We start from the raw sequence: 24,039 nt of genomic DNA, 5'->3' as shown, positions 1-24,039 counted from the left end.
CATCAGTCTTGTTTCTGAAATGAAGCCACACATGGTTTCTCTTATCGTTGATGCTCTGATCAGCGTCCTTTCTGCCTTCTACCTCGCCTCCTACATGCAGCAACCCTGACTGCCCCACGACTGGCGGCCTTCCTCTGCTGCCCTTGGGTGCTGCTTATACTCCTGGCAGGAAGGGCGTGAGGCCCGGTGCCCACAGCTGACCCTCTAGACATCCTTAGAAAGAAGTGTGCTTTTCTTTCCCACAGCTGTCACTCTGCACAAGATCCAACATTCACAGAAAACAGGCCCCACGTGTAATCTACTCCATTTGTTCTTTGCCCCACTAAAAATGTCAACTTGAACATCAGATCTAGTGACTTCGGTGGTCTCTTCATGCTGTTCTGGTCCTCTCTGCAACCTAAGATGACTGCCAGCAAGGGGCACACTGGGGACAACAGCCCACCGCAAGCTGGCACATCTGCTGACAGGCCTCCCAAAGAAGTGTGTGTGGGGGGTCTGCGTGGGGTTCTGTTCACTCACTGGGATGAGAGCCCCCACAGCTACTCCCGTGGCGTTCAGGGAGAGCTGTGCTGCGTGCGGGGACAGAGCAAAGTGACAGTGGAGCTCAGAGAGGGCGCAGACAGGACTGAGAGCTTGGTGAGCGTCTGCGTCGTCAAGGAGGAAGCTACAGGACAGCAGCCTCCCTCCAGGCTAGGATTCTCCTCTCCCAACTAAACCCTGAACGGGGCCAAGGGAGAGGAAGGGGAGCCGGGTGGGGTCCCCACAGGGGCATCTCACTCAGGCTGGCAGAACGAGACAGAAAGGGACTAAGCCAGCCAGTGGTTTCTCCAGGGCTGGACAGGGGGCGCGATGACATCGGGTCTGTGCACAGGTGGCCACATGGCAACGTGACCGCTGGGAAGCTCAAGAACCAAAGACAGAGCGCACTTTCCTGTTAATCACGGAACCAAAGACTGTTCCCACCAACAACAACCAAGAATCCTCTACAACTCCAGACAGAGTCTGCCTCTTTCTTTTCAACTGGGAAAACACACAACTTGTTTGATCCTCCTAGAACAGTCGAGAACTCCACGTGAAGATGGAAATGTTCTACATGTGAACACCCAAATGGGGCTCACGCAGACTTCAGAATTTTCACTGTACTGGAAAGTGAACTGCAACGTGTGGCTGGCCGCCTCCAGTGGACAGTGCAGCTACACATGGTGTGGCTGGGGCTGGCGCTGACCCCATAGCTGCCTTATTTCTCACTTTAGCAAACCCCCAAAACAGGCCAGCGTTGGTGCTGCTTCTGAACCACCGACTGACGTGCGTTGTGTTCAGAACTCCCAGCACCTGCAGTTTATTTGGCATCTTGCTGCGTGCTCCATTTCAGAATCGACCACAGGACAAACAACCTAGCGACTCTGTTCTGAAAACTGAGTCCCTGGACAAACACGTCAGGACAGACCTGTCACCACCCAGGCACCTCTAGACGCTGTGGGTCGCACCCAGAGGTGCCCACATCCACTGCAGCTGCTGGGCCGCGGGGACGTACCTGGACCGGCTGCCTGAGAATGAGCTGTGTCTGGAAGACCGGCTGGAGTAGGAGCTGTAGGACGAGGACCTGGACCGGGAGCGGGACGAGCCAGAGCCAGAGTAGGACGACGACCGTGATGATGACCTGCACAATTCGAGGAAGGGGCGGGGGCTGAGTCTTCCTCTGGCCGCCTGCCCACTGTGCTGGATGACGGCTACACGTGCATGCACACCCCCTGACACCTGTGTGGAGACACTGCCATCCAGTCCCCCTTCTGGTGGGAACGGTGTTTAGAAACTGACAGCTGGCATGCTCATTTTTGCGGAGCGACAGCTCCTGGGCCCTTGGTGGACAGAGCCAGGACATGTGCGCCACGTGTGTAGGTAAGCATGTTTGACCCGTGTGTGTACCTCTCTATCTGTCCACCCGTGCATGCAGTGAACCCTGAGCCCAAACTGACCCTTCCGGGCCCCTCTAACACCCCAGACTCCTCCCGGTGCCCCTTTCCCATCTGTACTCCTGTCTCTGGCGAGGAGACTCAGCTCTCACCCGCCATCCTCACTCGGCCGTTCAGGCCCAGCATGCACACACGTTTCTGAGCTGCTAGCCAAAATCGCAGGAGAAGGGGACAGACAGAGCAGATGATGGGGCTCAAGCCCTTCTTCTGCTCTTCGGCCTCACAGCGTCCCTCCCAGAGCGACTTAGGGCAGCGCTGCTCCTCCCTGCCTCCCAGGCCAGGTCTGTGCTCCATTCTGGGCCACCCGTGTCCTGGCTGACCCGGTGTTTATTTTGGGCTATGCGAAGCTCCTCCATCTGTCCACTTGGCCGCTGCTGCTCTAGCGCCCCAGTCACTCCACAATCTGCTGGCCAGCCACACCCCTCAGCCCCACCGACTCGCCCTCAGGCAGCAAGGGCGCAGCGCGGCCTGCCACGCTTATGGAGCAGCCATTCGGGGCAGCGGCCTCCTTACCTGGAGGAATTGGAGGCTGAGGCTGACGAGGCTGATGTTTTTCGACGCCTCCGTGCCCGGCTAGGGGAGACTGACACCCCGAGTTTCTTCTTGGGAGACTTGGACCGGCGCCAAGGGTCCTTCCACTCGTCGGCTCGCTTCACCTGTGGCCCTGCAGAGGCGACCTCCTTCTTTGGTGGTTCAGCTTGACGGCTAAAATCACAGAGCTATTAGTAACTCCCAGGCCACCTTCCACTTGACAGCACTGCTGTATGCTGAAAGAAACTGAGAGGTGAGGACTGTGACAGCACTGGCTTATTTGGGGAATGCCTGAAAACTAAAGGGTCCTGGACAAGAGGCAGCAGATACTCCCCTCACAACAAAGCTCACCGTGAACCAGAACCTCAGAGCTCTCCACAAGGCTCCACGCACACGCAGCTTTTTCAGGGGGATGTCTTTCTCCTTCATGGCACCTCCCATACTGGTACTTACTGAATTCCTATCTTTCCCACCACCCTGCGAGCTCTGGGTAGGACAGGGACGGAGCTGGCTCCTCCAACACACTCCCTCTAGAGCCAGCACCCGGGGTGCACAACAAACACTTATGAAATTAAAGGGTAATGAAGTACGTTTGTTTTCAAATGCATTAGAAAGTTGGTGAATTATCAACCCAAGCCTTAAACATTTCCTTTGTTCTCTGACTTAGGTTTAAAGAGCCTGGTTTAATTCACCCAGAGAACATCCTGAAGAGAGCCCCAGAGAGAGAGAAAGGAGACAGCAGCCCAGAGAAGGTCACAGGGGCGCCCAGAGAAAAGCCATTAACTGCCAGTGGTCAAGACTGAGGGCTAGTGGGTTAGTGAGAGGAGAGTACAAGGCCCGACCAGCAACTTCTCCGGGATCCCGGTGGGGCTGCACACGCTGTGACCGGTGGGCAGACGAGATCAAAGCCTTCACAGTAAAGCCACACTCTGCGGTAGCCAGTGGACCAGAAGAACCCAGGAGCCCTCCTCCCAGGAGGGAGGCAGCTGGCGACGGAGTCCTGACCATGTGAGCCCGCCCACCCCAATCAGGAGCTCAGGGTGGAGAGAAAGGGGGAGCAGGGAGCTCTGCCGTGCTGGGCGGAAGCTGAGACCAAGCCAGGGTGCCCTGCGCCCCACAGAAACACCCCACAAACCAAAACATCTTCCCTGAAAACAGCCAAAGTGCAGGGGCCCAGAACCACTAATGGCAGTTTAATGTGAAGGCATCTGTTGGCCTTGTGATATATGTTTTTATTAATTAAAAAATCATATAGGAGCCGGCCCAGTGGCGCAGGGGTTAAGTTCTCACGTTCCGCTTCTCAGCGGCCCAGGGTTTGCCCGTTCGGATCCCAGGTGCGGACACGGCACCACGTGGCAAAAGCCATGCTGTGGGAGGTGTCCCATGTATAAAGTAGAGGACGATGGGCATGGATGTTAGCTCAGGGCCAATCTTCCTCAACAAAAAGAGGAGGATTGGCAGTAGTTAGCTTAGGGCTGATCTTCCTCAAAAAAAAAAAAAAATCATATAATTTAAAATTTTCAGAAAATACACAAAGTAGAAACAAGGAAATAAAAATCTCATCATCTTCTTCTCTGGGGACAGCCAATGCCAGCATCTCTGCGTCCCCTCCCCACCTTTCTCGTATTTTCCTTGATGAACACTCACGTGTGCACTCACACTAATTTTGAACACAACTGGGACCTGCCTGCATACTGCTCGGCCAGCAAGGGGGCTCTCTCTTCCCACGTCGTCCATCTGTGGACACGTGGTCTTGACTATGTGATAATTCACTGTCACACGTCACAACATCCGAACATTTCCATACTGTTAGCTGTTTCTAACTTAAAAAAAAGCAACATTAAAATGACCCTTTACGCCACAACTAGAAGGACCTGCAACTAAGATATACAACTATGTACCAGGTGGGATTTGGGGAGATAAAGCAGAAAAAAAAAATGACCATTTATATATAAATCCTTATGGACGTCTTGTCTTTTTAAGCGCAAATTCCTCAGAAGTGGAGTCAGTGGGCCACAGGAGAGGAGCATTTTACAGGTTCTTGGTAAGTTGTTGACTACTTTCCCTGAAAGTGAAACCAAGTGAGACTCCCCAGCTGTGCGAGGTTCCCAGTGACCTCGCTCTCAACGAGTCTGGGCTCCTGCGCCACAAAGACCACAAGTACCACCCAGTCGAAAATCAGCCCCAAGCTGGGCAACAGCGTCCACAGAAATGGCTCCCGTTTGTTGCCTGAGGTCCCAAAGGCCTGGAAGGTTCATCCTCCGGGCTTCCTGGCCACCTGTGAGTGTTGGCGGCCTGCTTTGTTCCTGGCCAGTCTTCCAGAAGCTCTTCACACACGAAGGCCCTGCATTTCCCCAGGCTATTTGTGTGAACCGTGTTGGCGGTGGTGGCTGACACTTTCAGTTGTCAAACCAACCTCTTCTCTGCGTAGTTTCCTTTAGGTTCGCGGAGCCCCTCTCCACTCCAGGTCACAGTCACTACATTTTATCCTAGCTGATCTGGAGTTTCTTGCCTTTCAACCCTACTCTGTGGTGTGCCTGGAATTAGTCTGTTTTAGTATCTGGTACGTATGGTCCGGCACAAGGGGACGATCCACGACCCTCCCCTGCTGACCATCGCCGCAGGGCTGGCTGACAAGCTTCTCTGTCCTGAACGTGTGATGCAAGGCCGCCTTTGATGTATATAAATTCTTACTGGGAGGGGGGAGTGCTCGCGGGCTCTGCTCTCCATTAATCTATCTACTCTCATTCTGAAAGCCCATCTGCAGACAGGGCCACAACATAGTCAAAATTCCCAATACTCTTAATGTTCACAGATTTCTTGGTGCGTCCTGCCTATGTCTCCCTATGGAGGAACTTGAGCAGCGCTGTCAGACCCCGCTCCCCTAGTCCCACTGGGCTTTGCATTTGAAAGTTGTATTACACTTACGAACAGCATCTTGCCTTTTCTTCATGTCTTCTTTTACGGGTGTCAGCAAAGGATAATAGTTTTCTTCATAAAAGATCCTGCCTTTTTGGGACTGATTTTTAGTTACTGCGGATTCTCCACCACCAGCATCTTGGTCTACACCTGGCTTTGCTGTGACTAGCATCTAGTTAGATCACATCCTAACAGTTAAAAACCATTGCCTGTTGATATTTTCTGAACCGTTTAGTCAGTCAATCTACAACTAGCAAGTTCCACACCTATCAGGCCCAACACCTAACACTTAACACTGCCCCAGGGACACAGTAAACTGAGGCCTAAAATCCCTGCTATCTCAGCCCCAAAGCCTGAAAGCTGCTGCCACACCAGCTCCTCAGCGTGGCCTCCTGGAAAAGCCCAAGAAGGCAGTGAAGCTGTGGGACAGCCCCGGCCTGTTCCAGGCAGCCCGGGCGCTGCTTTCACCTTTACACTTCCTGGGTTACTGTCATTCTGAGGCTGCAACAGGAAATGGAATTCCTTGGCCACCAGGTTTCCCATTAGTCACCAGAATGGCCCAGCTCTGTCAACTGCAGCCTTTCTAACAGGGAGAGAGAAGGAGGCGGAAACCCAGGGAGTGACTCATGATGCAGCCACGACAGGACTCAAGTTCTTGCTGTAGCCATGGGGACCCTGCCCCCACCATGGCACGAAAAGAAAACCATATGAGGCCAGAGACGTGGCCAGCACAGGCCTCCACAGGTTCTGAGAGTCAACACTCACCGGGAAGACTCCTTCACTTGCTCTGAGGATAAGACTACAGGTTTTAAAAGCTGGCTCCATGGCTGGCCCTGGGGCCAAGTGGTTAAGTTCGCACGCTCCGCTTCAGCGGCCCAGGGTTTCGCAGGTTCAGATCCTGGGCGCAGACATGGCACCGCTCATCAGGCCATGCTGAGGTGGCGTCCCACATGCCACAACTAGAAGGACCCACAACTAAAATATATAACTGTGTACTGAGGGGATTTGGGGAGGAAAAAGCAGGAAAAAAAAAAAAAAAAGAAGATTGGCAACAGTTGTTAACTCAAGTGGCAATCTTCAAATAAATAAATGAATAAATAAAAGCTGGCTCCTTGAACAGTGCCAGAAAGAGGCCTGGAGGAGCCCCAAAGCCTCTCATTCACTGTGCCAGTGCCCAGACTTGGGGACCCAAACCAGGAAGAAATGGTTTCAGACTTGGATGCACAACTAAAATCATCAATTTTAATGGTAGATGTTTTGGAAAGAAAAAAATGACCGAATGAACTGTCAGTAAAGAGTCCACTAAAAATCCATTTGGGGAAAATGCTAATATAATATTGGAGAGGGGAGAGAGAGCAAGATGGGCAATGCCCCCAGATGCTTGGCCCCACAGCCACTGTGTGCGGCATCTGGGGAGTGTGGCCACCATGCAAAAGCAGCCATCCTCTCCAGGCCATCTCTTCTTCCTTACTTCTCTATTTCTAGAAAGTTTTCCAAACTTTCCTAAATTGCCATGTTTTACATTTATTACAGAACACATCTCAAACGTTATTTAAAATTTTTTCCATCTCTGTAAAGAAAATCTTTTAATACTGTTGACTAGTACATACTTAGACATTCTACTAAAAACTGGTCTTAGTGACATATTCTCACCTCTCGTGGGGACCTCCGAGGAGAGGCAAGGTCCTGCTCACTGACGGAAGGTGCTAGAGCACAAGGGCTCCTAAAGAGCACAGTGCTGCTGGCGTCAGTCCTCAGCTCTCTGAGCTCACCACCCTCGGGGCCAGCACTCGTCCCGCACCCATCAGGAGGTCAAACACGACCCAGGTGGTAAGGCAACAGTAACTAGAGGACACAGCGTAGGCTGACGTGCTCCGCAACTCCTGGAGGAGGCCGGCACCTCTGACCACCGGGCCCACGACCTGCGTCCAAGGTGGCCTGACAGGTTTGCTCTCTGACTGTGGGGCTGGGGTCACACCTGGGCCTCCAGCTGATGGCAGAGAAGTAGGGCTGGACCTCTGCTTTCTGAGAGAGCCCAAGGCACCTGAAGCCAAAGCCCTTCTCTCACTGAATGGCAACAGCCAGAGCAGAGGCTAATGAGACCTGGAAAACCAGAAAGACAAAGAAACCAATGAACCAACCACGACCTCAACAGGCCTGCCACCCCCTCTACACGGCCACCCACCAAAGCCCCTGTGCCATGTGAAGATGCAGAGGGAGCCGAATGGGGAGCGAGGACCTCGGTGAGGAGGACCAGCACCCAAAGCTGGCAGCACAGACTTGGAATTTGCATAAACACTTCTGAACAGAGAGGGGAAAAAACCCTCCAGTACCCTGGGAGGGAGCAAGTGCCTTCCCCAGATGCAGCCACAACACAATCTTATCTCCCAGGCACCTGACCCTGTGCTCAAGGCCACAGGGGAGAGACTCCAAGGAGCAAAGGTCAGCTGTACCTGTACCTGTGACGACTGTCACACAAATACAACAAAGGGCCCTTAGTCAACTCAGGACACGCCTCACTCTTACATCAGCGGCCACAGGTGTGCGGTGCCCATGATGCAAGAGTGTCAGGAAACTCCGACCTGAGCAGCTCCAGGTTTGGGGTCAAAGACGAAAAAAGATAAAAAGAATGAAGGCCTCTTCTCAAAGCAAAACATTCAACATCTGATACAGATCTGGGAGAAGGGCCTTCGAAGCACATGGACTTCTCCCAGACTGCACTTGCTTACATGTGTTTCTTGAACAGCTCACAACGCCGCCCTTCACAGCAGCTCTATACTACCTGAATCGGAACCTTTGTGGGGCATGAAACAAAAGACCTGTACTCTGGCCACCTCTCTTAGAACTGAAGGAAACCGCCCACAGGGTCCCAAATGGAGTCCCTGTGTCCCCAAGTGCTGGCTCAGGGCTGCCACATCTCTCTCCTGGACTCCTGGGTGGGCCCCTCCCGCCCAGCCCCCTGTGGACATCCGAGCAGCTCCCAATGCCAGCTGCCCCCCTCTCTGCCCAAACACCACGCCCGTCCCCCCAAGCGGGGTGGACGCCCGCCAGCTGAAGCAGCCCTGAGCCTGGCAGCCAGTCCCTCCCTCTGGAACACCGACCTCCGGCAGAAGCCCACGAGTCCCCCGTCCAGGACTATGACTTTTTTATGATCCACCCAGCTGGCTACAACCCTCCTCCAGCCTCCACCAAGCTGTTTGGCCCTCTCTCAGGGAAAGTGAGAAAGTGACAGAATTTCTATCTCCTAGTCACGTTTCTCAACCTTGTGATCCCTACAGGACCCAGCAGAAGGCCTGCAACACAGGCCAAGTGCACGCTGACCCGATGAGGCACAGAGCAAAATCCCAGAACCCTGACAATTCCAGGAGCCCAGAGCCTGGTCCTGAGCCACGGCCTCAGATCGAACAGAGCTTCTGCCCACGAAGGGCTGCCCTCACTGCCGACCGTTCTTCCAAGTGAGGCTGGAGAAGGTGGGGCAAGACAGACAGCCCTCTCCAGCAAGGGGAACCAGGGCTGGAGAGCCGCCACTGTAATGCACAGACTTTGAATATGTACTTCAACTGAATCACAAGCAAGTTGGCCTGAGAGAAAGGCAACTGCTAAGAAGGGTGAGACACATGTTCCCACCCACTCACACTTTAATTTCCGGGTGAACAGAAAGAAGAAAAACCTGCACTGTTTCAAGTGGTGGGCAAGTGTCATTAAGACTTTCTGTTTCAATGGTGAGGGCTTGTCCCTCAAATACATTTTCCGACATTTCCAAGACTACTAACGTTGCGTTAGGTTTTCACATCAGGTCTCTACTTCCCCACACTGAATGCACAGCTATAACCGTGGAGAGGACTGTTCGAAGAGGCTCAACAATACCTGGTTCTAATTCATGACTGTATTTGTATTTGTCTCTATTAACCTAATGCCTAGTGACGTCAGATGTCTATACTTAGATATGCGTACATGAAAGACCACTATTTACCTCTCTTTTCATCTTTCTCAAACAGTTGGGCAACTTCTGGACAATTCAGTGGGTACGTAAACAAGAAGTTAAAAAACAGGATCCATTTTTCCTCAAAAATGCCCTGGGCACAATGACTTTCTCAGAAACAAGCAATTAGGCCAAGCCCAGGATGGATTCGAATGAGAGATCAGAAAGGCAAAAGGTTTATTAAATTCCCAGGGGAGTGTCCTGTGCAGCAAGAGAAAGATGAGTGACTGCTTTAAAGGCAAGGTGACATGCTGAGGGGCCTCTCTGAGCCACCTCTGGACGTTGGCTCATCAGGGAGCATTGTGATGCCAGAGCTGGGAGTGGAGCTCGAGGCCAGGGTGACTTGCCCATCGCATGGCATTCAGGAGACGGCGCCATCCTGCTTCCCCAGGTCACGCACATCCTGTGTGGCTGCTGACAGCCATCTGGGTATGGTTGTCTGACACACTCAGGAGCAGCAAAGGTGTGCGACACCACATAGGGGTCTAGACGCAATCAATCACAACTTGTAATGGTCAAGTCCATGAAATCAATGAACTCCAAAATGCAAGATGAGGACACCAATGGGACGAGATGGCACTGAAAGGTGGTGATGAGCCACGGCTGCTGAGGCAGAGCAAAGAGGAAGCCGTGAGCCACCAGCCCCAGCACTGGGCTAGGCCTGGGGAGCAGCTGCGCCCAAGAAAACAGGGAAGGAAAACAGTCACCGAAAGCAGAGGGAAATCTGATAGGTATTTTTTTCAAAAGTGGGAGAGTCACAGATTCCCTTGAAGAAAGCGATGTACACTTGCCCGCCTCCAATGCACCAAGATCCCCAGTGTACCCCAAACTGGAGACAGGTAGGTCAGCATGCTCATGCCAGAGCAGGTCTCAGGGCGAAGTGACAGCCTGCCCAGCACTTGCACTGATGGCCTGTGCGGGGCGAGGGCCCCCTGAGACGGCCCATTACCCCAGTGGGAAACGAGCAGGCTTCAGTGAGGGTGAGGATACGGCAGGAACAGTGCAGCGGATCCCCTAGGAAATAAGAAGCCTGTCATTTCGCCCCCAAGGGACGTCAGGCCTCAAACGTACACTGGAGTGTTTAGTCAACATCTTTAAAGACAGCAGGCAGTCTGGCAATTCCTCCAGGAAGTCTCAATTACTATGTCTATTGAGAATGAAATTAATTTGCACATGCCAATCAACACCCCAATTACCTGCCTCGGCCCCGCCCGATACAGCATGCCCCACTGGCTTGGCTATAAGGATCAGGAGGAGGCTTCACAAAAGGGGTTTCCCTTGTTTACACTGATGTGTTCCATAGAATTGTTTAGTCTAAAAACAGCCCTGATGTGGGAGTGGACAGGAGGCCTCAAAAGGCGTAATTACCGCAGGAAAACCTGGACCAAGACAGTGACACAATCTCTAAACATCCTTACATTGTACTGAGCCTACAAGGTCTGGAGGAAAGCTGACAAGGAATTCCTGGGGCGGCCATTTGATAGAACACAGCTCACCCGCCGCCTGCCCGAGAGGGGCGCAGCTCAGGCAGGTGAGGGAGAAGTGAAGGGAAGACGGCTGACAGGCGGCGGGCGAGAGGAAGGGGGCCCCTGGCATTGCAATGGCGCATCCCACGGCTCACTGGTGCGTGCCTGCGCCTCCCGCTCCTGGCCAACGGCAGGGCTGGGGTTAAAGAGCTCTTGCTGGCCACAGACAAAACAGAAGAATCATCACACTTCATTAAAGTTTATCATCATCTACTCTGACTGATGGCCCCTGGACCCTGCAAGTAATATTCCCAGTGGATTCTGCCTCACTGTACACAGTCCCTCAGGCAGTGGCTGAAGACAAAAGCTTCTCAAGGCTCCTCCTGGATGGAGTTATGTCATTCTTCTGTTTTAGGTGAGAAAAGTTCTTTTCATTCAGCTGCTGATGAAAAATCCTCAACCTGTCAAGAGCTAAACAAATAAAGCCTACTTTATAGTATAGTATATAGTATGGAAGGGAGATCATATAACGTTTTACTGTAGGGAAATTCAGCCACGTCCTGAACAAGTGGGCATGCCCGCTCTGGCTGATCCAAGGAAAAGGAAATAGGAGGACCATGCTAGAAATTCTGCTCTGGCAGTGGGCTGGCAGGGTTCCAGCCAGGGCGATCAAAGCTGGGGTTCGGGACTCCCTAGTGCCAGTGAGACAGGCTGAGTTCAGACCAAGTGATGGGGAGTGCCCTGCCTCTGCTGGTGGCAGCAGGTGCTGGGGGCGCAGGCCCACAGGAGCCCGCTGAGAGTTCTGGGAAGAAAAGGAGAGGCCGGAACCCCACAGAAGGAGACAAACCAGGCCAGAACCCGCTGGAGAGCAGAGAGCTGCTCTGATTTTAGGAAGGACTCACTCAGTCCCGCCTCCTGAACCTGACCTGCTGGAGCGGCTGAGTCCTCAGCGACCCCTTCCCTCACTTGAGAACCCACGGCTGTGCAAACAGAGCGACGGAGGCTGTTCTTCACAGTGACCTGCTGCCTGGGGGCCGAGCCAATAAATGCTACGGCCTTTAAAACCCTCTTTGTGGGTTCAAGTGACACTTCCTCTCGTGGGGTCAGCAGCAGTGGAAACAGGAATGAGCACCAGATGGGCCTGTCTCATACACACCGTCCTGTCCCTGGGTTACTGACGAGCAGGGACACACAGCTGACCTGTGCAGCTGCCCTCCAACAGGCACTCTCAAAGCACACTCGTGTGTGTAAGTGTCCCTGAGCTGGAAATATAGACCTCTGACTTGCAAGAGTTGCCTGGCTTCTTGGAAACAACAGGACATGTTAGCAGGGGCTGGGGAAGGGGGTTTGTGGCCAGAGTAAATACGCCTGTAAATGACAAAACCAGTAAAGTGGACTTGCTGATGTGACTCAGGCATCCATGGAGTCACATGGGCAGAGTGACACTCTGACCTAGACATGTGTCTCTGCTTCTCAGACCAACAGTCTGTATAAGCATGAAAACAGCCATTTGATGAATCTGGCTGGAAAGCAGACTGAGTTAGTTCTGTTTGCAGAATTCAGTCTGTGATTTTCCCTGTCCTACAACACTCACTGCATCACATAAGGTCAAAACGCAGGCTGTGACCAGAGCCACAACTCAGCGTACCCAGCAAATGTTCTGAGACTGCAGTGCTCCCCAGGGGGTTACATTCTAGAAGGGTGACAGATGGCAACAGATGAGTAAACAAGTTGTATGACACCAGGGGGTGAGAAGAGCTATGAGGAATAAAGCAGGGTAGGGAGACAGGAGTGAGTGGGGGATGCGAGAACAGGCTGGGCTGGGGTGCGGCTGATGAAGTGCAGAGGCGGCCGTGAGCAGAAGGGAGCTGGGCCTCCTCCTCCCAGCGGTGCTCCCACGGGGACCGCAGCCCCAGGACCGAGTCCACTCTGGAAACGCTGTGCAGCTTAGGGGAAAGGGCTTCTGTCAAACAGGGGCTTCAAAGGGACCAACAACAGAGAGTCAGGATCAGGCTGTTCCATTCAAATGAATACATAAACGTCAAGATAACTGAAAGAGTGATTACTGTAAAAAAAGATTCATCAATGCAGTCTCTTAAAGAACAAACTCTCAGCGCATCTAAACTATGGGATTTACTCTGAGTGTTCTTTGAGAACATTACTTTGCCCAATGTTAGGAAAGTATGAAAAAACCCAGCAAATTTAGGGAGGTCAGTTCACTGCAACCCCGAGGATGACAACAGTCAGAGGCGGCACTTACACAAACCGGGGGCCCTGCTGCAGCCACAGATAACCTTAAAACGGAAGACTCCTGTCCTGACATCTACTGTCAGAAACAGATGCACACAGGAAAGGAGCTCGTCCAATCAAAAGGACAAGATACAGGAATGAGGGTCTGGTTTCACCCACCAAACACTGTTAGAACCAATAAAACCAATGCAGTCAAGTTGCAGGACACAAACCCACACGTAAGACCCAGATCCGTGTCTGCACACTAACAACAAATAATCTGAAAAAGAAACAAAGGTGACAATCCATTTAGAACCGAGCCAAAAAAGACTAAAATACCAGGAATAAATTTAACCAAGGGGGTGAAAGACCTGGACACTGAAAACTATAAGACACTGATGAAAGAAACTCAAGATGACACAAAGAAATGGCAAGATGTTCTGTACTCACGGACTGAGAATCAACATTATTAAAATGCCCATACACCCAAAGCCATCTGCAGATTCAATGCAATCCTTACCAAAATTCTAATGACAGTTTTCACAGAAACAGAACAATGCTAAAATTTGTGCGAAACCACAAAAGACCCCAAATAGCCACAGCAATCCTGAGAAAGAAGAACAAAGCTGGAGGCATCATGCTCCTTGATTTCAAGCTGTACTATGAAGCAACAGTAATCAAAACAGTATGGTACTGGCATAAAAAGACACATAGAACATGTAACAGAACAGCAAGTCCAGAAAGAAACCCATACATCTATGGTTAATCAATACTTGACAAGCGAGCCATGAATACTCAAAGCGGGAAAGGACAGTCTCTTCAACATATGGTGCTGGAAAAACTGGACAGTCACAGGCAAAAGAATGAAACTAGACCCTGTCTTACATGACTCACAAAAATTAAATCAAAGTGGGTTAAAGACCTAAATATGAGACCTGAAACCATAAAACTCCTAGAAGAAAACAGAGAAAAAGCTCCTTCACATTGCTCTTGGCAATGATTTTTGGATATAACACCAAAAGCAAAGGCAACAAAAGCAAAAATAAACAAGTGGGATTATATCCAATTGAAAAGCTCCTGCACAGCAAAGGAAACCATCAACAAAATAAAAAGGCAACCTATCAAATGGCAGAAAATATTTGCAAACCATCTACCTGATAAGGGGTTAATATCCAAAAAATGTATGGAACTCACATGACTCAACAACAAAAGACCAAATAATTCTATCAAAAAGTGGGCAGGGGAACTGAACAGACATTTTTCCAAAGAAGACACAGATGGCCAACAGGTATATGACCAGGTGCTCAACATCACTAATTATCAGGGAAATGCAAATTGAAAACACAATAAGCCATCACCTCCCACCTGTCAGAATGGCTGTGATCAGAAAGACAAGAGGTGACAAGCGTTGGAGAGGATGTGGAGAGAAGGGAACCCTTGTGCACTGTTGGTGGGAAGGTAAATTGGTGCAGCCACTACGAAAACAGTATGGAAGTTCCTCAAAAAATTAAAAATAGAACTACCACGGGGCTGGCTCAGTGGCAGAGTGGTTGAGTTGGCGTGCTCTGATTCGGCGGCCTGGAGTTTGCAGGTTTGGATCCTGGGCACGGAACTAGCACAAACTGCTCATCAAGCCATGCTGTGGCAGCATCCCACTTAAAATAGAGGAAGGTTGGCACAGATGTTAGGTCAGCAACAATCTTCCTCAAGCAAAAAGAGGAAGATTGGCATTGGACGTTAGCTCAGGGTTAATGTTCCTCACACACAAACACACACAACGTAGAACTAGCATATGATCCAGCGATCCCATTTCCGGGTATTTATCCAAAGAAAATGAAATTACTATCAAAGAGATATCTGCACTATCTCACTATCAAAGCGATATGTTTGCTGCAGCACTATTCTCCATAGCCAAGACCTGCAAACAATATCAAGTGTCCACCAACAGATGAACGGATACAGAAGTGGCGGTATCAAGAGTCACGTGCCACATAACGGCATGTCAGTCACCGATGGCAGCGCCCTAAGATTACTGCCATTTAGCCTCGGTGTGTTGTAGGCTCTGCCATGTAGGTTTGTGTAAGTGCTGTAGGGGAGGAAGAAATTTTCCTGTACCCTTCTAGTTTCTTCTGGTTGGTCTAAGAATTAAATTGACATGACACAGATCAAGGGGAGAAAAACAAACAAAAGATTAGTAACATGTATACCTGGGAGAAACCCAGGAAAACAGTAACTCATTAAAATGGCTGAAGCCCTCACGTTAAATACCATCCTCAGCTAAAGACAGAAGATGATGTTGGGGCTGGGGAGCGTCAAGGACTTCAAAGGGAAGGAAGGCAATTCACAGGTAGGTGACAAGGAGTGACGTTTGGAAAACAAGTGTTTGGCCACCTAGAAACAGAAGAACACAGAGGGGAGCCCAACAAATCGGCTTTTCTAGGTTCTTCCTTGTCTTCCCCCTAGTTCATGTGATGCTAAGGTGAGAGTTCACTTCCTGAGACAAGTTTTTTTTTTATCTGACTGAATTCTTATTTAGGCAGTTAAGGGGAAGGTGAGAAGAAAAACTGTGAGTCTTTTATTTCTTAAAAATAATCAGTCTAGGGGCCGGCCCTGTGGCTGAGTGGTTAAATTCCCACGCTCTGCTTTGGCAGCCTAGGGTTTCACAGGTTCGGATCCTGGGTGTGGACATGGCACAGCTCATCAGGCCATGCTGAGGCAGCGTCCCACATGCCACAACCAGAAGGACCCACAACTAAAAAAAATATACAACTATGTACTTGGGGGATTTGGGGAGCCAAAGAAAAAAAAATCAGTCTAAAATAATCCTCACGTTAAAGAGACACATTTTAGGATGGCGAATTTTGTTCTCCTTTCGTATGCTCTATGATGGTCGCACAATGACAAAATCTCCTAATGCATTTTTCAGAATGCACCCCGTCATTAAGCAAGCTATGACTGTATATACGAGGGAATATTACTCGGCCATAAAAAATGACATCATGCCATTTGCAACAACACGGATGGACCCGGAGGGCATTATGCTAAGTGAAATAAGTCAGGCAGAGAAAGACTCTCTGTTCTCACTATATGATCTCACTTACATGTGGAATCTAAAAAAGCCAAAATCAGAGACGCTGGGTAGAATGGTGGTTGCCGCGTGCTGGGGGGGGGGGGCGGGTGGGAGAAATGGGGAGGTGTGGTCAAATGGCACAAATTTCCAGTTATGAGGTGAATATGCTCTGGGGAGCTAATGTGCAGCACAGTGACTAGAGCTGGCATACTGCACTGTACACCTAAAAGTTGCTAAGAGCGCAGGTCTTAAATGTTCTCACCACACACACACATAGTGTAACTGTGTGAGGTGATGCTGGTATTAACCAGCTTTATTGTGATAACTGTTTTGCATTATGTCCCTCTATCAGATCATCACACTGCACACCTTGAACTCGCACAATGTGATAGGTCAACTGTGCTCAATAAAGCTAGGGAAAAAAATAAGAGGCTTTCCCTTAAAAAAAATTTAAAAAAAAAAACAGGGACATCATCAAGAAAGCGGAACGACAACCCAAAGAAAGGGATAAAGTATTATTTGAAATCATAGCTGATAAGGGACTCGTATCTAGAATATATAAAGAAGTCTTACAACTCAAAAATAAAGACAACCAAACTACAAAATGGGCAAGAGATCTGAGTAGACGTTTCTCCAAAAAAAACATACCCACGGCCACTGAGCACACGACAGGATGCTCGACAGCACTGCGCGCCCCGCGGACGGGACCGGAGGGCAGGCCGGGGAAGAGGCGGCCCGCGCGCGGCAGGCGGGAACGTAAGCGCGGCGCCGCTGGGGTCCGGCGGCTCCTCCGGGGAAAACACGGAGCACGGGCCGCACAGGTCCCTCCGAGGCGTGCGCCCAGAGAGAGGGAGCCGCGCCCGGGACGTTCACCTTCAGGGCGGCCAGAAGGCGGAGACAACCGCACCGGAGGACGCGCGACCCCCCACGCAGCGCCGGTGGGCACGAAGAGGGGCGCAGGGCCGCGTGGAGGAGCCCGGGGACACCCTGCTGGGTGGGCAGCCACGAGGACCCTCAGTCCTGACCCGCGATGCGCCCCGCCAGGAGCGCGCACCAGAGCGTGGAGCCGCCGGCTGTGAGCCTCCTCTCGGGAACGAGAGCGTTTTAAAGTCGCAGCGGCGGCGCCACCACTCCGCACATGCGGGACACCGGCGGATGGACTTGAGCTACGTGTTCACTGGGTGAGGCAGGCCGGCGCTGGGCCGGCATTGGCGCGCCCTCCTCTGTGCTGGACGCGGGCCGAGCACTGTAGACGGCGTGCCGTACCGCAGGGTGGGAGCCACCCTCGGTCGAGCCGCAAGACCCTCCATCCAGCTCTGCGCCTCCTAACGGACCACCCGCCCTGCTCCAGGCCTCCCCGCGCCCGGGCAGCGCGGCCCACGAGGCGCCTACCCGCGAGCCCGAGCCCCCGCGCGCTCCTCCGGCCGCCTACCTTGGGGGCTGCGGGGAGCGGGGCTTTGGCTTCTCCTTCTCCTTCTCGCGCTCCTTGTCGCGGTCGCGGTCGCGGTGCTGCCGGTCCTTCTCATCGCGCTTGGCGCGCTCGCGCTCCCACTCCTCCTTCCGCCGCTGCCGCTCCTTGTCGCGCTCCCGCTCCCGCTCGCGCTCGCGCTCCCGCTGCCGCCGCTCCCGCTCCCGCTCCCGGTCCCGCTCCCGCTCGCGCTCGCGCTGTCTGTTCTCCCGCTCTCGCTCGCGCTCGCGCTCCTGCGGAAGCAAGCAGAGCGGAGTGAACGCGCAGGGCGGCCGAGTGCTCCCGCAGCGCCGCCAAACGCGATCAGCGCCAGGTTAGAGGCGACACAACCTAGAGGGGCTCCCCCACCCCACTGCACGGGCGCCCGGGCAGCAGCCCCCGCGGTGGGAACAGAGGCCAGGCTTTCTGCAGCCTCGGGCAGCGCCCGGAGCACCTTGCTCAGCCGTGTCTGCAACAGGTGGGCACCCCAACACGGTGGCTTCTTGTTTTCCTAAGCACAATCCTCCAACACCTGTTTGAACGGTTACTCTGTTCCTACTCATTCCTTTGCTCTAATACTCAAAGTTAAAACGGAATCCAGCCCAGACTGCAGCACACAGACAGGCTTTGGGCCTCAGGTGGCCCGTGGGAAATGATGTGCACTCCGGACCCCATGCTGGCCGCCCCTTGGACACAGCAGGGAACGTGGTGCAAAGAGACTCCCGCAGGCCCCTGGTACCTCCAAGTTTGCCCTGCCTGGCACGAGGCACCGCACTCCTGCAGCCCGACCCCAGCAAGGAGCCTGCTCTACAGCGGAGAGGGGCTCAGATGGTCAACCAAGTCCTCTCCTCTCCACAAGCTCACCATCTGAGGGGTTCCCAGGCAGTTCCCTTTGGTCCTGAAAACTCATGACTCTGTCACTTAAGTCACAGCACAAAAACTGCGGAACTGATTCTGACTGATCTCTTCCCAGTGGCAGCTGTATCATCTCACCCTAAGAGCACCAGATCAGGGACCCGAAGCCTGAAGCACAGAGGATCTGTACAGACACTAAACCCTCAGAGGAGCGCCAGTGCAGATCAGCCCTCCCTTAGTCCAACACGGTACGGCTGGTGGAGGCCAGAGGACCGCACTCAGCCCGCTCACTGCCACATGGGAAGGGCACCATCATCATGAACACTGTCGCCAAAGCGCCAGAAGAGGGCGCAGCACACTCCCCTGCAAATGCGTATCAATAACCCAACCAGCAAATCTAATTTTACAAAAACCAGACTAGAATGGAGATAAACTCAAGGAAGTCTCTGTTCAAATTACCAAATTTAATCCACGGATCTGAATTAGTTCTCTATACTCAACTGGGGCTTGAAATTGGTACAGTTTGCCAACACTATATAGCCCATATAAAGTCCTATAAACAACAAAAGGGGTGATTTTAACGAATTGATGAATGCAATTGAGATGTGCACACTCCAGTCACACTCACCCGGTAATTGTGGTACGGTTCCGTCTCTGTATACTGCACCCTGAAGTTCTCATACTGCCCACCACGCCAGAACCGCTCTATTTCATAGTCATAATAAGGATCTGCATAAGGCTCAAGTCTGAAAAAAGAGCAAGTAAAAAATAAATCTCATCTCTTAGGAATATTAATGCAAAACGTTACATAAAATGTTAGCAAACAGAATCTGACACCACATTAAGAAAATAATATACCACGGCTAAGTGGGATTTATTCCAGGAAAGCAAAGTTGAGTCAATATTAGGAATTCGTGAATACACTACATATCATAATGGACCTAAAGAGAAAAGTCAAAGGATTACGTTTGCAGATGATGAAATGTCTGTGACAAAAATTCAATACCCATTCCTGATGAAAATACTCAAGAAAACAGGGAATGATACTTTAACGTGATAAAATATACATATACACTTCAGAACTAAAGCCAGCATCTTACTCAACGGGAACAGAGGAGGCATCTCTGTAGGATCAGTATGAGGAGGCTGATGCCTCCTTGATGACCCACCAAGTGTGCCAGAGGCTCCGCCAACGCTGTCAGATGAGGGAGCCCATGAGAGGCAGATGAAGGGGAAAAGGGGTGAAAAGATCCCAATTTGCAAATTAAATGATGCTGTCCCCAGAAAACTGACTTGGTGATAGAGCCAATTCCAAGAGCCAGAAGAGCCCAGTAATTAACCTACAGAAACCAAGGCCTTCGTATACACAAATGACAACCAGTTAGGAGACGGGTACATGGTAAGTGCTCCTCATTTACAACCGCAAGAAAGAAGAAAAAATACTTAAGAACAAAACACATTTAACCAGAAACGTGCAGGACCTACTTGAGGAAAACTCTGTAAAATACTCTAGGAAGACACAAAAGCATGTGTGAATGAATGACACGACGTTCCTGGTCTGTGGATAGGGTGACTGGACATCACTAAGATGTGTCAGCTCTCCCTACATTAATTTACAAATTTAGGGCAATCCCAGTAAAAACACCAGTGAGCTAGACAAGCTGATCCCCAAGTTCACATGGAAACAGACAGGTAAGACCAGCCAAGACGACTCTGGAAAAGATAGGACACACCCTCTGAGACATTACAACATTACAGGAAGCCTGGCATGTGCAGGAACAAGTGGACCAGAGGAATAAAGCACAAGTCTGGAAACAGACCAATACATTCCATAAAGGTCGCCTCTGGCTGGGCAAAGGTGGACTTCTGATCAACAGGGACAGGACAGATGACCAACCACTGGGAAGAAGCTAACAGCAGACCCCACCTTGCCCACCAGGGCCAGATGCTGTGCACGCCGACCCAGAGGACCTGGCCCAGGGGTGCTGTGAACCCCAGGGGGGCGGTGGAGAGGAAAACATGCATCTGGCGACAGGTGGACCCCAGGAGGTTCTTTCAGGGTTTTCTTGGCTCCAGACCAACTCTCTCCTTTGGGTAAAATGATGGGGAAACTGAGGTGCCCATACGTGCAGAGGCCCCGCTCTGGGAGGCCCCTGCTCTGCAGGCTGTGATGCTGCCCTCACTGCCGCATATCTCCAGCTGTCCACATGGCCTTCGGCTGGCTGCTTTCTAGGAAATCTCTCCTCCAGCATTTCCAGCACTTCTGGCAGGGACTAACCCACGGCTGGCTCTGCTAATGACAGCTCTTTTCCATTCCAAACAGGCAGACATCTTTCTCATGCTCAAATCTTCACACTACTCAGATAATCTTTAATTACAACAAACAGTGCCTATTGCAGAGGCCTGCGGCAGCCCAGCATCTTGTTACACAGAAAGGAAGAGATGACAGCGCGGGCCCCGAAGCATAGACTTCTCCTGTGATCTTAAAAATATAGGACTAACACCACACACAGCCAATTAAGACCCCAGAAAATGCTTTCCCAGGTGGGCATGAGGGTGTGCTTCCTCACAAGGGAGGGCTGTACGGGCAAATGCCTTTAGGAAGCTGCTAAGCCAAATGAAAGTGGCCTCTCTCCTGTGGATTTCTCGGAGTCTGAGGATACAGCCGAGAGGGACAGGGCACATGGTGTTCCCTCAGCCCATCTCCCTCAGAACCAAGCCTGGGCTGCCCACCAGCCCGGCAGGGCCTCTCTCTTCGGGAACACACAAAAATGCTGCCACGAAACACAACCAGGCAACAGCCCACTCCTCGGGCACGTCTCGGAGGACATACCTGGCAGGTGCGCAGTCCCAGGCCCTGGACACGTGCCTGGTAGTGTGGTCCTGGTTTACTATGAAGCTCTGTTCCAATGACCTTACCCCTCGCAGGTGACACCCTATGCATTCCTGGGGGTCCCTATGTCTTCTGGATTGCACTCCCCCTGCGTGGGACTCAGTGGAGCATTCTGGTACACTGTCTCCGCAGCCCCAGGCACAGACATTTCATAATGTCTCCTGCGCATGAGGTCTCACAGGTCAGATGGCATCTGAATGAAGTGCTTGAGGTGCTGGAAAAGGAACTTTTACAGCTATGAATTGGGGGGTGTCTGTCTAGAAAAGCAGTATTTTTCCATCACTTTAAGTGGTCCTGCTAGACAAATTGTTTAATTCCAAAACAAGGTAGAAAGAAGCAACCCATTTTCCTGGTCTTTACACCACCTCAGAACACTTCCTCAAGAGTTCTAGAACGGGCACCTTTTCCCACTGGTCCTACAACACAGCACCTGGTTCCTAACTACCAGAACCTGACCATGCTGAGAGGCTGTGTGACAACTAGTCACTTTTTCTTTCCCTGAAACTCAGCGTCAGGTCAGTGGGCCTACACCCCAGAACTGCAACCGTGGCCCTCAGGCCTCAGTGGCACTGCAGTCTCCTGGAGGACTTGTTAACAACAGCCGGCTGGGCTCCACCCTTCCTAGGACTGCTGACAGTGCGTTTCTAACAAGCCCCCAGGGGGTGCTGCTGCTGGCTCAGGAACCACACCTGCGAAGCACAGCCTTCAGTCCCTTCTACCACCCTCCCTCCCCTGTGCAACAGGCTGTAACCTTATCACAGGCCTACTGCGCCACTGGGTAAGGAGTGCGTGGGCACAGTAGGTCCCAGGAAGCAGGAACCAGGAGCCTTGGTCTTGCTGAGTCTTCCACTGATGGCCCTCGAGCCCGGTGGTAAACTACCGACGGGTTTCTCTGCCACCCTCCTCACACTCTGCCAAGTGCACCCTGCTGTGCCAGCTGTTCCAGCGAGGGCTGGCCGACAGCGGGTGCCAGAGGGAGCAGGCCGGCTGGGGCGGAGAAGGGCTCGCTCTGTCCTGGTCTCCTTTCTGTTCCCGTCAGCAGGACTTCTGTCCCAGCAGCAGCAGTTCCCTTCACTTCCCCAGCCTGGCCTCATCACCCACCTTGGAGATGCTACCACAGCTGGCCAGTGTCCCCTCCTCAGCAGACTGAGTTCCAGCTCCTTCTCCCAGATTCTCAGTTTTAACAGTTCCAAACTCTTCTCTCCCTCCCTCCCGCTGGGGTGGCAGCTCCTTCCTGCAGTTGCTACCCCTCTTTCTGCTTCTGTTATCCCCTAGACAGCAGGTCTTTATGTTCAGTGCTCTCCGTGACAGGAGGCGGGTGTGTCCTCCGCTTGGTGGACCCTGACTGACACAGCCCTTGCCCTGAGTGCCAGCAGAAACAGCTGAGGCACTTTCCCACCTGATACATGCCAAGACCCTCTTCCCAGAGGTCTGGACTTACCAGGTCTGGGTGGGGCCTGGCATATGCATGTCACAAAAGGCCCAGGTTCATTCTGATGCACAGCATATGTTTCAAAAACAAACAAAACACAAACACAAGTCACATCCTGGCTCTGAGGCCTGTCCCTGGAGGCTTTAGAGCCTGAGGGCCCAGCAGGGAAGGTGCGGAGCCAGCAGCCAGTCAGCCTGGCCCTACACCCAGGACAGGCCTTAGAACACAGCTCCTGTGCAGCCACCGTGCACAGCACAGATCTGCCCCTCGGGCTGCTCCACCAGGCACTTTCAAGGTCCTGCTCCAGCCAGGGACGGGAAGTAGTGTGTCGAGGATGGCCCCGAGGTTCTAAAGCCTCCTTGCTCACAGGCACAGTAACCACACAGAGCAGGTGCTGTGCTCTTCTGAGTGCCTCCGTGCGCACTGGCTCCTGTGACTCCACACGCCCCGGAGGCAGGAAGAACAGTAGCACCACCCTCACTTTACTCAAGAAAAAGGCGAGGCCTCAAAACTTGTAGGGATATGGCCACAGGGACACGGCAGACGCAGCCTGACTCACACGCTCCTGTCTGTGATCTAACACTGTCTCCACACACACGATTAGAACACAGAGCAGTTTGAATGACATCTTTAAATCTCCACCTGTTGACCGCTGAGCTGCTACCTGCCACAAGAGGCGTGGACCACTCAAGCGTCCTCCCCTCCCATCCCTGCAAGCAGAGAGCCTGGGGAGCCAACATGGGCCAAGAGGGCCTTGAGACAGCCTTGTCACGGGTCCAGGTCAACACGACTGGATCCTGAAGCAAGCACTGCATGTGTGCCTATTTTCTGTACCTTTTCCTGTTGTTTTAGCCAGGAATCAGCGATTATGGCTTTCTAGCAGCAAACACAAAAGCACAAGTGCTGCCACGGACCAGGGTGATGCTGGAGCCAGCTCAGGTGACTGAGTTAGGGCCGTCCCCGACCCGAGCCCACTCTGCACTGGCTGCTCAGAAGCCTGGTCCCTTCTGTCGCCTCAGAAGTGAGCAAGACAAAGCCAGGCTCCCCTGGAATAGGAGCGCTGGGAGACGAGAGCTGTACTTAGTACATCACACAATTTCTGAGGATTTGACTCAGGTTTTTCAACCACATGTACTTCTTCTGTAATCATCTTTTAAAAGACTCATAATCAAATGTCTGGTAGAAAAATAATTAAGGCAGCATTTACAATGAAAAGGGTCCCACCTGCTATGCTCCTGGGCA

General features: G+C 52.1%; 1 protein-coding gene across 2 annotated transcripts in view; it reads right to left on the bottom strand.

Annotated features, from left to right (window-relative positions):
- The window catches only part of ZC3H18 (zinc finger CCCH-type containing 18), a 60,604-nt gene that overhangs the window by 9,240 nt on the left and 27,325 nt on the right, over window positions 1–24,039 (bottom strand). For both annotated transcript variants that reach the window (XM_044761041.2, XM_044761039.2), the window contains 4 exons: window positions 19,101–19,218; window positions 17,603–17,871; window positions 2,487–2,678; window positions 1,535–1,660 (listed from right to left, as the gene is read on the bottom strand). In XM_044761041.2, the coding sequence (XP_044616976.1) occupies window positions 1,535–1,660; window positions 2,487–2,678; window positions 17,603–17,871; window positions 19,101–19,218 (705 nt within the window). The remainder of the gene's footprint in view (window positions 1–1,534; window positions 1,661–2,486; window positions 2,679–17,602; window positions 17,872–19,100; window positions 19,219–24,039) is intronic.

The sequence above is a fragment of the Equus asinus genome, chromosome 28 (assembly GCF_041296235.1).
Source record: "Equus asinus isolate D_3611 breed Donkey chromosome 28, EquAss-T2T_v2, whole genome shotgun sequence".
In the NCBI taxonomy this organism is placed as follows: domain Eukaryota; kingdom Metazoa; phylum Chordata; class Mammalia; order Perissodactyla; family Equidae; genus Equus; species Equus asinus.
This window is presented reverse-complemented; position numbering and strand designations above follow the sequence as displayed.